We start from the raw sequence: 16,133 nt of genomic DNA, 5'->3' as shown, positions 1-16,133 counted from the left end.
CAATTCAGATGTCAGCTTAAAAACATAACTGCCACAAGACCTTGGCTACCAAACCTCTTGCACAGTTTGTTTTCCTCAAAATGGTGGCAACCCTTAAGCAAAGTGCATTTGCATTTATTTTAAAGCTAAAAAAGGAAAACTGGAGCAGCACCTGTGGCCTGGTAGGACAAGACAATAAAACACAATACACAGTCACTTTGGCTACTTAATGTTCACATAAGGGTACAGTTATCTGCATCCACAAAATTCAAAACTGCCTCAAGATTTTCATGACAGCAGTTTGCATTTCCGCAGTGTCCTTAAAGTCTTCAGCACTCTTTTTTCCCTTCCAGCAAACCTCTTTGGTATGATTACATTAAATTCTGATTCATCAGAGTTTATTATGTGTGTAGCTTAATGCAATCATGCATTCTCTTTGTAATTGCAAGTCCATCTCCAGGCAAAGAAAAATGTACAGAGAGATGAACAGGTATTTAAAAAGTAAGGAATCCTAACTTTAAAAGGGATTTACTGTAGTGAATAATGTTTGTGTATATCCATTTAGATAAAGAGATTTTAAGATTATAAATCAGAGTAAGACAATGCACCTCAACTTTTTACTTACAGAAAGCATAGATTCCATTGTAATGATATGATTAAAGTGTTTCCGTTTATAATTTGTTGGTTACATGTTTTTCTACAAGTCAATATTGTATGACAATTTAAAAATTAATAGATTGTCAAAAAATCTCTAGTTAATGTATACCAACTGAAAGCTTCTGTGGACTACACTTTCAATAAGCTCATCAGTAAAATTCTGTAGATTATTTATTGCCTATGAAATATTTTGTTTCCATTCAATTCTTGAGGCTAGGGCATTTTAGAACATTTCCTTTAATAATAGCTTTTCACCTTTCGGCATCTAGCCATGACCATATAAATGACACATTCTCTAATTTTCTAATGCAGTCTAAAGTAAGGCTAGGAAGGACTTCCATTTGTGCAGCAATTGTATAACAGTTCTATCAATATTTTTTTCAGTATCCATGCCATGTCACTCATATCTTCCCCTCAGAGTTCTGTCTTCCTCCTTGATTTTTTCCCCTGATTTTGCAACATCTGTGAGGTTAGTTTTGGCATGTTTTGGTCCTTTGCACTGCACCTCATGTAATCCCAGTCCATTTTCTTGTAGTCAAGAAATGTCCCAATTTTCTGGTTTTTTGGGTTTTTTTGAATAGCATTTCATTCTATCATATCTCCTATCTGGATTGTTTGTAAGGCTTTCTTTTCTGTTTTGCATGATTTCATTTCCTTTCCCAGAAGTTCAGTTATACTTACAAAGTCACTACAGTGCAAATGGCTGTGAGTTTGGAAATGCAGTGTGGGATATAAGCATGGCGTTTGTGTAGCTCCAACCCAGTTTAGTCACCCACTGTCACTGTACCTGGACTGTAAATGGTTATGTTGAACAGGCTGGCAGAGTTTGGAAACACGATTCTAGCTGGACAGCAAGAGCCTAGTGAAAAGGGATTAAAAAGCCATCAGCATCAGAACAAAACAAGTAGGTACATGAAGATAAAGAAAATTATGAAACAAAGAGTTTTGTAACAGAACCCACAAAGGTCTAGATTGCATGAGCCAAAATTATGTAGCAATAAATTAGGAAATTCCAATGGTTCAAAAACTAACATAAGAATTTGGGAGAAATGTGGGAATAACTAGAGCTTCTGGATTTGATTAGCAAGGAATTCTTGAAAATAATGAGGAACACTTAAGGCATACATGCAGAACATTGCATGAAGATGTTAATTTTGCTGAATCTTAATGCTTCTTACATGGTAAGAAATATTCACATTTCAGAACCACATGCACAACTTATGTTTTAAAGTATGCTATAACTTCTGTAAACTCAGGGCATATAGGATTAAGCATTTGGATCCACCTTGAACAAGCCTGTTGATGGTCAGATGTGTGTCTCATGTTATTATTTGCTGTCTATATTACAATTTGTTGTCACATTGCTTATATAATTCCAAATACAACAGGGCCATTTACTTAAGAGTTGGGCTCACTGATCCTTCTGGGTCCTTTTGAAATTTGATTCTGTGATTTTACAATTGCTGACAAAAGAGAAAATAATGGCTTATGATGAAGAATTTGTACACTACATTTCAACAAAACAATAGTGTGAAATGTTCAGCAAAACTTTAGAGACTCTTGTATCACCTCAGATTCTTTCTAATGCTGTGACGGGCTAAACTCAGAAAATGTTTAGGAATCATGTTTTCTACTGACCATTTGAATCAAGGTTTGACATCAGTTATTTTCAGTTTTGATAAAGGATTATCTTGATATAATTTACTATGTGGATAGTATGGAAAAAAGTGTGGCTATAAGATTACAAAGTACAGAGTTCACTAATCAAAAGATGGTAAAATAAATTACTGCACCTTGGTCATAATGATAGTTTCACTGTTGGAAACTTGTTAAAACCACACTCGTACAGCAATTAGTAAAGGTGGCACTGAAAGAGTTTTGCAGAGAAATCCACTGATCCTCAGTCTTTAAAATGTGCATCTTAAATAAATACGAAAGATCTATGGATATAAAGCTCTCCTACTTTGTTGTTGTTGTTGTTGTTGTAATCATGAAGATTACTTAGTGTACTTGTCAAATGCAGATGAGAATGACTACCGTGTTTGAAGTGGTACTGGGGGCTGTGCAGTGAGGCAGCCCTTGCTGGAGCTGATGGATAGAGCAGCCGCTCTCCGTGACACTGAACGAGGCAGGTGCCGTTACAGCCGCGGGGCCGGAGGCAGGGATGGCCATGGAGGGCTGGCAAAGGGCAAAGAGAGACCTGGTGCAGGAAGCTGAGGGAGAGCTTGGAAAAAGCATCAGCATATCAAGCAAAAGAATAACTTCCCGGTTTTCTAAGATTTTTTGTAAACAAAGAAAAGTGTCAAAGAGAAATATATACCTGCATTTCTTTTCATCAATCAACCTGAAAATTGGGTATGACCGAACTCAATTCAGTCAAATAGGTACAAAAGGAGAAGCCCAAAGACGGGAGTTCTCCTCGTCCTCACACCTTAAGGGGAAGAAATGCTTTATAAAACCGTTCCCTTCACCAGGACCCATTTCTCAGAGCGCAGACGGAGCTGCGGTCGCAATTCATTGTTTTCCACAATGAACTGAATGGACAGAGGGGACTGAGGCGTTTACTCCCGGCGATGCTGCTAGCTATGCCCACCTACGCATCGCTTTTATTTCCATCAAAGCTCACGTCACCCTTCCCTTCCCTTCCCCCGGGCCCCTCTCCGGAGCCCCGAGCCGCGCCCGCCCTGAGGGGCCGGCACGCGCCGCCTCACGGGGCCGAGCGCCGCCCCCGCCTCTGCTCGCTCAGCACGGGGCCGCTGCCGCCTCAGCTCGGCCTGGCGGCCGGCCGGCGCTGGCCGGGCTCCTCAGGCGTGCCGAGACAGAGAGAACATTGTCTCTCTCAGGTGTGCCCAGCTCCCGCCAGCTCTCCGGCCCTGCGGGGCCGGCCCGCCGCCGCTTGGGTTGGGAGTCGCACCTCAACCGAGAGGGGCTTCGAAATGGCGTTCGCCATAAGGCTTGCGGTCCTCTGGCGCTCAGAGCCAGGCAGGGGTTGTCACCTCTCTAGCGAGTCGCTGCTGGCAGGGCTTATCAGTGTCGCCGGGAGCCGGTCTTGGCCCCAGCGAAGTCTGCTCTCAGCCCCGCGGACTTAGGCGGGGAGGGAGGTGGCCTCAGCCCCGCTGAGCTGGGTCCTGCTGCCTGGGGGCACGGGCGGCAGCGCCCTTGGGAGCGCTGCTGCTGGGGCTGTGCGGGTACCCCGCCTCCGGGGGGGCGACCAACTGTACCTGTTTTTCCAAAATCATAGGTGAGGAATGCTCAGGAGAAAAAAAATCTCCATGATTGTAAGTGGCAGAAGATACTACAAGGCAAGAAGTAAGTAGGCGTGATACGGGATTCAGGCCCATCGGGACAAGGCCATGAATAACTGAAGAAAAGTTTCTGTAAGTTCCCTGAATAGATCTAGCTCTAGTGTATAGTATTTCCTTAAGCGACCTATAGTAACTAGTGGACCATAATATACATTGCAAATACTATGATAACACTTGATAAATTCATTTAAGCAAATCTTCCTCCTGGGTACATACAGGTATGCAATTATTAGCAAAAGGAAGGAAAGGTACTGTTATCCATAGGCAGTGCTGCACACAGATTGAGATAAGGCTAACTTAAAATGTCTTACTATTTGTTTCTCTGAAGTGGTGCATTTAGTTTTGTGAATACAAAATGGTTTTTAGTTTTCATTTTTAAAAGCTAGGTTTTCTTGCTTCATCTGCCCCTTCAAAAGCTGCACTCTGGAATTTCAGTTTAATTGCACTGGAAACCAAGGATCAGTGTTTTGAGGTTTTCTGCAATTATTAGGTGGAAAATTATGTTCTTAAACAGAAATTTCAGTTAGCGTGATGTATAGTAACAGAGGTCACTGTCAGCAAGTTAGATGCAGTTACTGAGTTTTTTTTCTGTCAAAAGCTATAAATTGTATCTTAACCTACTGTGGAGTCTTGCAGAATATGTTCTGAAAACACATAAAATCCTTTTTCAAGACCCTTTTTATATTCCCAAATTGAAATCCAACTCATTCTTAATGTCAAATTCAAATTGTAATGCAGTTAATATTCCAGCTTTATATAATTTAATCCTTCAAATGTTAATCCAAGTGGGAGTTAATTATTGACATTGTTACACAAAAATGAAAGCGTTCACCCAGGTTTTATTCAAACAATAAAAATGGCTTGAACCAAGCAGAGCTATTTTTCCTTTGGGCTAAGATTTTCATATAGTAATCTGGCTAGGAGTCAAGGTGGATATAGATTTCTAAAAGCCATTTCAGACCCTTTTTAAAATGGGAAGTCAGTTTAAGTGCAAATGGATTGTTTTAGAAACAGGGAGAATATGAACTTCTGTGCTGACATGTGCTGCTTGGTGGTGTTCCATGGTTAGGGAGCTGTGGGAACATTAGCTGCAGCACTGTGTGTGTGCACATTGGAGAGAGGGCCACTGGGAGATTCCTTCCTCAGCCTTACGTGCTGCCCTGCTGGTGTACGTGCAGAGTAAGTGAATTCTCCAGTACCATCCTGAATTCTTGATGTGAAGAAATACTGCATCTATATTGTTGATTTTCTAACTCTAGAGAAGAGGGATTTAGTTAGTAGTGCTGTGGCTATTTGGTTGCTTTAAGAGCTTGCAGGACTGGTTTGCAGTGTTTTTGCCAAATGCTTTCTCTATAAAAAGTTCATTGGACAAAGACAATGATTCTTGCTGTGCTAATGCCTGGAGAGGCTCGCTAACAGGGGACTCCTGAGTGCAGGCTGTCTGGGGAAGCGAAACATTTTGTGTTACAAAGACAGAAGTTACTGTCATTACCAGCCTTCTGGCCACTGAGAAACTGGAGAAGAAGAGAGTAATGGATTAAGTGCTGATGCACTGTGCCATGCTGTGAGAGTAATCAAAGAACATTTGTGTACAGGAAGGGGGTTTGAAGTCCTGAAAGTTATCATAAGGGTTTACTTTTGTTCTGCTTAAAGATTTGGTTTTTGTTGTTTGGGTTTTTTTTAACCTAGCCCTAGTTTTAAGTTATCATCTGAACACACTTAGTGAGATATATTCTGTGCCTGTAGCTGCTCTTTCATTAGCTTTTCCAAACTTACTGCCATTAGAAGTGAATTCTCATGATCCAAAATACAAGAGAGGAGGGCCTATGGATCAGTAACAGAAAAGGAGAAGGAGAAAAAAAGCCTCATACAAACCCTGAGCATAACTGGTCAGGTGAACACTAAACTTTTTACCAATCTACTCTACCACTGAACTTCAGTAATGTAGAGAACCAGGGAGCAGAGGGATGCCTTGGGCTTGATTGCTGTAGGGAAGTTGGGAATGCTCTGCACCTGCAGGAAGAATCAGCACTTCATTCAGTAGGAATTTTGTTGTTACTGTTCTAATTTTTATGAGTTTAAACTGAACTCTACTGCAGCAGAGTAAACAAGCTGCAATGGGGCTGGAATCATCCAAGACACAAGTTCAGAGTGGCATTTTTAGTAAAGACTCCTGTGTTACATGTGAAAATACGGAGGCATATTCCTCGTAGTGCTAACCTGAGGAATCCAGCATGAGGACTCATTTGCTGCTTGATAAAGCCATGTTGCTCCTAAAATGGAGAGGGGTGATAGGGCGAAGGTAAGGGAGCTGCAGCCGGAAAATCTAAAAGGACACAGTGAAGGTGATGTCACCTGGGGCGTTACAGTGTGCAGCTGAGGGAAACATCCATTCCTCTGTGGAAGTGGGGTAACAGCTCTTCAGGTAGAAATGGAGATGGAGAAATAAAATCCATGAAATCCATCTTCTGCTAGTTCCTTCCTAACTTGTTCTGTTTTTCATACATCTTTCACATCTCTGCACAGCTCTTGTTTTGAGAGTTGAACATGTGACATAAATAATGAAGAAACACAGCACCACATCAGAAATCTGGCAAATAATTTGAGAAACTTTTGTTGTTTATTTGTGCAAAATCGCTGCAAGGAATTTCTCCTTCTCTGGGAAAGGGAACTTCTCTGAATAATGCATTGTGTAAGGCCATACATGCTTCCCTGTTGCCAAAGCTGAAAGGCTGTGTGGCAGCTGAATGGCACTGCTCTGGGATAAATGTCTGGCAGTGTAATGCTGAGCTTTTTCATCCGAGTGCTATACAGTAGGGAAAAGCTCTGCTGAACACAGCTGAGAATTGGCATGTGGTGAGGGGGGAGGAAGTACAACGTTTTTCATTCACTGGTGGTGGTGCTTTGTAAGGAACAAGTTGTGTCATAGCTTCTTGCTGACTGGTCCTCTTTTCCTCCACCCCTCACCTAGTTTCTTCCTCAGACATGGCCTCTATCCTGCTGTGTGGAGAGGGAGTACTGACACTGTATGTGGAAAAAGGAGACATTTGCAGAACTACATGTATGAAAACAGTGGACTAAGCTAATTTTACAGTATTTCTTACGAAATAGATGAAAATTCAGGAAAATTTATTCATCTCCTGAAGCATGGTAGTATACTGACTGTGGAGAGAGTTGCATTCAGAACACTGGGGAATGTGGAATACGTTCAGCCCACTTGAAATAATGGCATAATTACTGCTATCAGTCTGTTCAGCTGCTTTCCTGATATACTGCATGGACTTTTTTTGTTTTGCTTTGACCTTTCTCACATCACATACGCTTTCCAGAATTTCCAAGAAAATTTCATCTCCTTCAGGCTCATGCCACTACTGTGGCAGAAATAATAGTGATTCATTTACTCCTCCAATTCACAGAGCAATGCTTGCAGTAACCCCTGGAGGTTTCTGTAGTTAGCAACCTGAAACACTTGAAAGGGATATAATTTTCAGAGGGGGTCAGTGTTCATGGCTGAAAGCTTCAACAATATATTAAGCTTGGCATTTTGATGAAAAAAAAATCTACTTGTATTTAATCTGAGCTGAATTACTATTTCTGCATTGTGTGCAATGACTGAAAATAGTGTATTAAATAGCAAGGTCAACTCTATAAAGCAAATAGTATATCTGTTAATAAACACATGCTTCCTGCCTTGTATGTACCTGAAACTAATATTAATCTCTGTAATTCAGGAACTAATTGTTAATCTTCCTTTGTGTCTAAAGGTGGGAATCTGCTGCTTTACTTTTGGCTGCCTGTGATTCAAACCTGTAGGGAGTTGAGATTAAGGTATAAGAAAGAAAGGTGAATTCCAAGGAAGGGGAAGTATTTAAGTAAGGAAGTTAAATCTCTTGATTCCAGTTTCCCAGAGGCACCATGCAGACAAAGACTTTATTTTCCTGAGTGATGCACCCCTCCAGGCTTCATATGCTGGTCCTGTTTTCTCATTGTTGTGAATGTTGGTTTAAATGTCCAACTTCCACGTGGATATTCACATTTGCGTACTTAAGATGAGTCCTGTGTCTCCCACCCCTAGAATTAGGAACCCAACCTTTAGATGTAACAGTATGAAGTGCCTGGACAGATAATGTAATTTTCTGAATGCTGTGCTAATCATTAGTGTCTGCTTCATGGCAGTTAAAGTGATAATAAGAATTCTGCAGAACAGAATACAGAGGAACTAGAAAATTCTCTCTTGAGAGGATAAATTGGTGTCAATATCTCCTTTTGTCCTGGCAAGGTTTTTTATATTGGTTGGTACTTTCTAGTTGCTATCAGCAGTATCCAAAGACACAAAGCTATGTAAAAGCCAGCCTTTGCCTAGATATCTGTAGCTTTCATTCCTGTTGTGCTGTGCCATATTAAAAGTTAATTGGATGACCCAATTTTAAATCTGAAATACAGTATGAACCTGGAGACAGTATCAGTGCAGTTGTAAGTTGCTTGAAGAGCACGTCTACAATGTTTGGTACAAAAACCTGGAGGCCAAAATAGAGTGTTGGAAGCACATTAGCAATTAATGACTGAAAAGAGGTGACCAGTGGAATGGGAATGTAATACAACCACCATATAATAAAAGTCAGATTTTTCTGTTTTAGTCAAATTCTACATTGTGAGAGACTGGTAAGAAGACAGTTTAGGGGACTGTGTTCATCATTCCCCTGCATTACAATAAAACACCATCCTGCTTCTTTCCATGTGCCATTTAGTATTCAAAATAGATCAACTGAGCTAAGTTTACTTTACAAACTAAATCAGACTGTGAGCTTTGTATTTCTGTTTCATTCATCGTGTGCTTTTAAGGCCTCCTCATGTTCTTGTTAATAATTCAGCCTTTGCCTATTCTAGGTTTATTGCTCAGAGAGACAGTACATTTTGCTGGGTTGAGCATATGGCTAGCAGAAGCTATGTCAGGTAAGGAATTGAACCTTTAGTTTTTCACCTATTCTCTTTTGTTGTTAGTCAGCTTTGGAATAGAATTAAAATGCAGTCAGGTTTGTACCAACCACCAGCTTGGGCAGCCTGTTACTTTGAAATATCTGGAAAAATGCCAGAGATCTCAAGTGTCTTGAAGACTGTCAAGCTTTTGCTTTTTCTGTTTCTTGTTGCAACAGATGAGAATGCAGCAAGTCCTGAAGCAAACCAGTTTAGGTAAGGAAGTTTTTAAATGTTGTCATCTATGGTGCCCTGGAGAAAAACTAAATGTGTTGTTCTGACTTACTTCCACAAAATAGACAAATTCTTGTCTCATTCTGCTAACAAGTCGTTATTGTCCTAGAGATGTCAGCTGGTAGCTGGGGCCTGTTTCCTCTGCTTGGAGCTGTATTTATTAATTTGTTTTTTGGTTTTGTTGTTTTGTGGGGGTTTTTTTGTTTGTTTTGTTTTGTTTTTTGTTTCTCATGTAATGAAATTAAGCTAGTGAACTGGGCAAAATAGCTGATTCCTAATTTCATCTTAATGCCAAGAATGCTGTGAAAGTTATGGAGAACATGTGATTAAATCTAACAGTAACTGACAGTTGTTGCTTTGCAATGAGGCCTTCATACTTTCCTGTATGCCCAATCTTTTCTATAACAGCCCAGCTATACTTGCTAGGTTGCACTAGAGGTGTAATTCTATGTTTGAACATTCCCTAAGGGTAGAACTGCCCATGTAATTTTGGGTTTTTTCAGCCCCTTTTCTTTCTAGTGCTGTTCAGGAACTACTTGCTGAAGAGAGACTTTTGAACTGAGTGGTCTGTGGCATGATGAAATACAAATCTCTGTCACTGGTAAAATTCTTAGGTATGATTTTTAAGTAACTCTTTTTAGTCTCACCTCTGAAAGAAAATTCAGTGCTTAGTTTCTACAGGCCTTACCTGTTGTCTTCCTTCCAAAGAATGATTGTTAGAAACCACACCTTAAAGGCTATTAGTTTTGACTTAGGAGTTTGTAGTGTTGATAGTTATGATGTGGGGCAGTGCCTCGAGTATTAGAGGAGGAATAAGCTTTTACAACCTTGATACAATAAGAAAGGATGGATTGTGAAGAGTGCAGCCTCTACTGCTTTCATTATAACTCCTGTCTGAAGAATTGACTCATGGTGTACCTTTTCCTGCTTGGATTCATTGCCAAAGAAATAAAATGGTAGCTTTCTTTCTTATCAGGATTCATGGCTCTGTCAGTGTCAACCTATTGTGAAATGAAAACTGGGGATTTCATTATCAAAAATTTTTAAAGGCAGAATCAATTAACTGAAAATATTAATGCTGTAGGTACCAATTTGCAGCTAAGGATTTGCACACTAAGTGTTAGCTCTTTCTAAAAAAGCCCAAAGTTCTTGCATGTATGTGTGTAGTAGCAAGAATAGCTCTTTTTAAGTCGTTGTGATAATGGAGCTAATGACAGGACAGTTGGCACTGTCGTGCTGAGGTGATCTTCACCCTTGCAAGACAAAATCTAGTTAGATTAGCACAGTTTTTGCAGAGATACACAGTTATCCATGTGTATAAAAGATTTGACTCCTGTTAGCTAGCAGATGCCTGTGTCCTTGACAAAGCTGTTTTTGCAAGGTAGATATATCTATAGAATGCACAGTGATTTCTGGTATATGCCACAGGTTCTTCTCCAAAATACTTTGTGACTTGAAAATATATAAATGTGTTTTGGGGACTATGTGGAGGATCTTGTGGAGTGCAGTGATGATACCTTTACTGGTAAGGCTGCCCTAAGCCCAAGGTGAATCAGGTTGTCATAGTACCAAGTAAATCTTCTACCCTATCCTTGACACAGTTCTGACTCTACGATGGAGGCTGTATTGAACTTGTAGGTATGCAGATGTACCTTACCTTGTCTGTCTTCCCAGCCCTTCCTCTTTCTTACATTTGGAGCCAGGTCTCAAATAGAGCTTTTAAGCTGCATCTCCTTGTTCCAGGTGTTCTATCTTCTACTTGTGACTTTAAGGAGATAGAAGTTTTTTGCAGAACAGTTTTTTAGGAGGACCCTGTGTCACTAATAAGCAGCATATTGTAAATGTTTTGGTAAAGGCTTTATAATATCCTACAGCAGGGGAGGTATCTTGCAAAGGGGAGGTCACTTGTTTTCCCATGGGCAGCTTAAGGACGGCTGTAAGCAGACACTAAAATAGAGATTTGAGATTCATATGGAAGTGATATATTGTATGTAAAAATAGGTAGAAGGTAGAGGCATCTCTGGCACTTTTTTGTGGATAATAAAGGAAAATGTAGAAATATTTAAGGAACATTTTCTCATGGCACTGAAATCTGAAACAACAGCAAATGCTGCTTAAAACAGTTTGGAAGAGTGCTATCTCCACTCATTATGATTCCCTAGGTAGGTACAGAGCTAGAACAGTGGTCCTGATCCCAAAGAGAATCTTGTCTTTGCATTTGGCTGCTTCTTGGAAAAAGAAAAATCCCATCCATTGTTTTGTTTCCTAAATACTTCCCTTCACAAATAGAATTTACTGAACTCTTCCAGGTGAAAAGTTTCCTGATTCTAGTAGTATTCTCTGCTACTTCTACCCTCACCTTAGGGATTGTGCAAATGTGACAGAAAGAGGGAAATGGTTCGTGGTAATTCACGGTAAGAATAATTTGTTCTGTCAGTCTTTGGTGACCAGTGCTGTTGAGAGTTCTAAATCTCGTCCATGGTCTTCCTTTTCCTACTATTCTCTGTTACCCAGCCTGGCATGAACAGAAGGGTAGAAATGAATTGTGATTAATTTGGGCCTGAAAGACATACAGGACAAACATTTTCAGTAATTATCTCTCTCCCTCCCTCTCTCTTTCACTCTCTCTCCTTTTTTTATTGTTTGTAAGCATGTACAGAATACATACAAAATTTTAACACAAAGTAAGAATTACTATGAACAAGAAAATATGTAAATGGAGAAGTAGCTTAGTGTGGTGCAGTGATTTTTCAGAGTAAAAGTTTCCTATGGGACTAAGGCATCCTGAAGGTCAGTCCTCCGAACATACCCAGACTCTGGCTGATGGTAGAAAATTATTTTCATGCAAATGCTTAGCAGCTCACCGCAGATTTTGCAGAATCTGTCATCCTACTGAGGCATTTGTTTTAAAAAACATTTTTAAAAGTTGTTATTCCATATAGGTGAGGGTTTTTTTATTCAGAAAAAGGAAAAATTGTTGCAAATTTCCCTGTCCCACTTACTGCATACTTTTTAATACCTTAAAAAGTGTTAAAACCTGGAGGTTTATGGAGAGCGGAAGCTGTTCTGCTTCAGGGTTCTTTGAGTTTCTGATCTGTAAATATGTTACTGGACAGTCTGGATGTGAATAATACTCACTGACCCACTCTCTGCCATGGGACAGTCAATCCTGCCATGTTGTAGTATGTCCATACAACTTCTCGCTGAGCTATTTCTTACGTCATTCTGTTTGCTCTACAGAGTTGGTATAAAATCTGTTCTGAAAGAAAAAAGAATATTTCTGATATTGAAAGAATGCAATATTGCCTTTGATTGCAATTTTCCTGCATCAAGCAGGAGGAGTTGTAAAACATGTAGAGTGGTGTTGCAGTGTGGATGGCCTTTTTCATGTCTCCTGGTGTATTTTTTACACTGTTATTTTAAACCTACTGGAAGGATGAATGATAGATGCGAATAATTCCAATTCCCTTGAAAGAAGAGGGCATGTTTGGTGCACATCCTGTTGTCTCCACTTGTTCTCTCATCATTTCTGTCAGTTGTTACAGGAATGATCTTTATAACTTGTGTTTAGCCTGTGAAATGGATATAAAGACCTGTCAGACTACCTTTTCCAATATATTTTCTTCTGAGGAAACAAACCTAACGTAAATGTCATCTGTGGTATGAGCAACTGTAGCAGATGGAGCATTGAATTAATGGTTCTGAGAGGCCAGCCAGGAAAGATGATGAGATAGATACAATAGATATAGTACATAATTCACAAAGCTTCCTGTGGTTAAAAATGAATTCAAGGAAAAAAGAGTGTATCTTCAGAAGTCAAGAGTATTTAAAAATCACTTTATCTTTTTTAGTTTTGGAAAATCGTTGAAAATCATTTGCAACTATGTTAATGAGGAAAATTCCCCATTAGTTAAATTAAAAGGATATTTTTCAATCTTACATTGTTTTGTAATGAACATTTTATATATGCCAAACGGTAAGCAATTTGCTTATAAGCTGTGTCTGGTATGATGCCTCATGGTTTGTGGTGAAGCACTGTCTTAGTGAAGAATGATTATAAAACTGAACTGATTGCTGTATTGAACACCGTGTATATTGTCCTCAAATGAGGAGGAAGGACTGCTGTTAGATTAAGTGAATTTAACAACTGCTAATATGTAGGAAAGTGATGTTAGTACAACTCCCTTGCTGATGTTTGTTTTATAGCTCCAGAAGTAATTTATATGCTGGCAGAAGGTATGGAGGCTCTGCAGAAGTCAGCTAATGATAAACTAAAGAAATACGTGGGTGATTCATGTAAGGCAAAGCTGCTTCTCACTAGGGATAGTTTGACCTCTTTCCAGTTTCAAGAGTGAAGGACTATGGTGACTGACTGTAATAATAGATATTGTAATACAGAGAAATTAACTGATTTATTAGCTGGGCAAAAGGTGGTAATATGGTGATTTCTGATGACTTAAGTTTGCTCAGCTGGAAACTTCACAGAATTTAGCAGCACTCCCAAGAAAATGTGTTTGGTTTCATGTTCCCTCATAGCAACAAATCGGCTGCTGTGAAAAGAACACCTGTTGACCAATCTGCCAAAAGGCCTTTGGAATAGAAAATTCATCTGCTGTCTGAGCTGGAAAGTGACTGAGCTCTTTGTGACAGGCTGAAAGACTGAGGATGAAATATGTACAAGGAACACCTGATAATGCAATTTTGTGTACTTGTTAAATCGGATAAAGTGCTTTCCCCATAAAAAGTTGTGGAGAAGAATCCACACCCTGCTTCCCCCTTCTTAAATTAGGGTGGTTTTTCCACATGTAAAATTCTGTGTTCAGGGGCACATCTTCTGATATCTGATTAGTTCCACAAGAAGTGAAATGGAAAAAACAGCATTTTAGGCTTCAAGGTTGTACTGTGGACAAGGCTGCAATGGTGGCATTTCCTCAAGGTATGGTTTTTGATAAAGCTGTCTTAAAGTTTTGTTGTATTTGCCTCCCCATGCTGTGGTGTAGCTTTTATTCTTTATTTAATCTGATTTTTCTGATCTTAATGATACATCTGGGAAGATGCAGAAAATATAGTGGTAGCTTGAAGTTTTAATGGTGAAAAACTACTGTAAGTTTTGAGTGATGCATGTGTATAAACTTTATTTTTCTACCTGAAATATGGAGTCATCTTTCTAAGTAAATTTTAAATGTATCTAGTGCTGTGTTATACAGGAAAAGGAAATTATTAGGAGTGGTTCAGGAGACATTCAGAATTAAATGAAGTAAAGATCTTTGCTAGTCCTTTACAGATAGAAGTGAGAAGGCTGTATTCCTCCTTATTAAAGTCTTGATGACAAATGAGTATGAATATTTCATTAGGCAGAAGAATACTTTGTTAGTGTTCAAACTTGATCTTGCTCTTGCATGAATTCCAGAGACATACAAATCAGAATAATTTTATCATTTCTGGCAAAGACTAATTTTGTTAAATAATACATACTGAATTGCCAGGATTCTATAGGAGCTGTCTATTTAATAGAAGAAAGAAAATTATCAAATTTGAAATTAGGTTTTAGGAGAGAGGATTTTTTAAAAAGCTGTATCTGAAATAAGGTTCTACTTTACAGTGTGGCTTTTTCTGTAATTAAATATTGGTTGTCTAAATAATTACTTAACTAAGAACAGAATGTCCTTATGGCCTCAAATGCTTGCTTATTCTGTGTGAAGGAGGAAAAGGAAAAGAAAAAAAGGACAAAAAGGCGTTTGCTTGCCTTAAAATATTTGCATAACAAGTTCCACACTACATTCCTTTTAATTTCAATTAATATTTTCTATAGAAACAGTGTTACCATAAGGAACAGACAAAAATATTTGTTTAAGAGTCTGTGAACCCTAACAGTTGTAACCAGGTAATGCTGTAGCATTTGCACCTTCATTTGTCTTCCTCTTTAGAAGGTGAAAATAGTGATCATGAGAAAAATGTATCTGCCTCATGCGTTAATCAGGCTCTTTGGTCTCACTGGTTTTATGTCTTGATACACACGCAGGGGTCTGCAGGTCTCACTACTCATTGGTTTGAAAAGTGTGCAAGGATTTGCATGTTCTGAGGGAGGCTAGCAGAAAAAAGGCTTGAGTAAAGTACCAGCAGGCCCTCTGCAGTGTGGGCTGGGCTGCCCTGGGGGGGCAGAGGAGCCAAGGGTGCCACTGAGGCAGCAGGGTCATGGCCCATAGCTGGGGCATCCTGTAAGGACCACAGGCAGCCCAGGGATGGCAGCCAGTCAGCTGACAGTGCAGTGATGGCCAGGCCAGTGTGGAGGGGCAAGGCAGACTCCAGATCTGTTGGGAAGATCAAGTCCATGGGTTAGTGCCTGGGTCTGGATGAGTGGGGTACATGCTTGGGCAGAGACATGGCTGTAGGATAGCCTGGACAGGGACCAAGGACAATAGCCTCTGGTTAAATGCAGCTTCCATGAGAAGTGCCCTGACACTGCAAGCTTTTGCAATACTACATGCAGTTTTACATGCTGCTCTTGCTTCAGTCAGAGCTCACATGCCTGTATGCTGCAGGTCTGTTTTCTCCTAATGTTTTGGATTCATGAACACCTTCATTATATCAAAGTACAGCCCACTCAAGACTGGAGTCCTTCTGGCATGAATGACTTCAATTGCTGACACAATCTAATTGCCTTGTCAAGGATTAATTCTGAGTTTTCAGTATTTTCCTTAAGTTCTCTACCAGTGACCTATTTAACTTTTAAATTTGCATGGTTGTCTCTTCTTCTTTTGACAGTCACATTTTTAAGTGTTTTCTTTGTACATGTAGTGAAACTCAAACCTATAATGGATTTTGTTTTTATGTGGAGTACCATATGGCTTCTGATTTTGTGACATTGCACTGTACTTCCTTTCTACATCTGAATTAGCAAATACATCCACTGCTTTAGAATCTTATCATCTGAAAGATTTTTGCTTCCTTTTTCACTGACAATCAGTAGTTGAAAGTACAGAA

General features: G+C 39.6%; 1 protein-coding gene across 1 annotated transcript in view; it reads left to right on the top strand.

Moving 5' to 3' along the window:
* Positions 1-3,367: 3,367 nt before the first annotated feature.
* Positions 3,368-16,133, top strand: part of MYO3B (myosin IIIB) — a 192,013-nt gene continuing 179,247 nt past the window's right edge. The window contains exons 1-3 of the mRNA XM_030952691.1: positions 3,368-4,013; positions 8,829-8,894; positions 9,095-9,131. Coding sequence (XP_030808551.1) covers positions 8,888-8,894; positions 9,095-9,131 — 44 coding nt within the window. The 5' untranslated portion in view covers positions 3,368-4,013; positions 8,829-8,887. The remainder of the gene's footprint in view (positions 4,014-8,828; positions 8,895-9,094; positions 9,132-16,133) is intronic.

Source organism: Camarhynchus parvulus, chromosome 7, assembly GCF_901933205.1.
Source record: "Camarhynchus parvulus chromosome 7, STF_HiC, whole genome shotgun sequence".
Lineage (NCBI taxonomy): Eukaryota > Metazoa > Chordata > Aves > Passeriformes > Thraupidae > Camarhynchus > Camarhynchus parvulus.
Note: the sequence above shows the minus strand (reverse complement) of the source record. Positions and strands in the feature narration are given on the sequence as shown.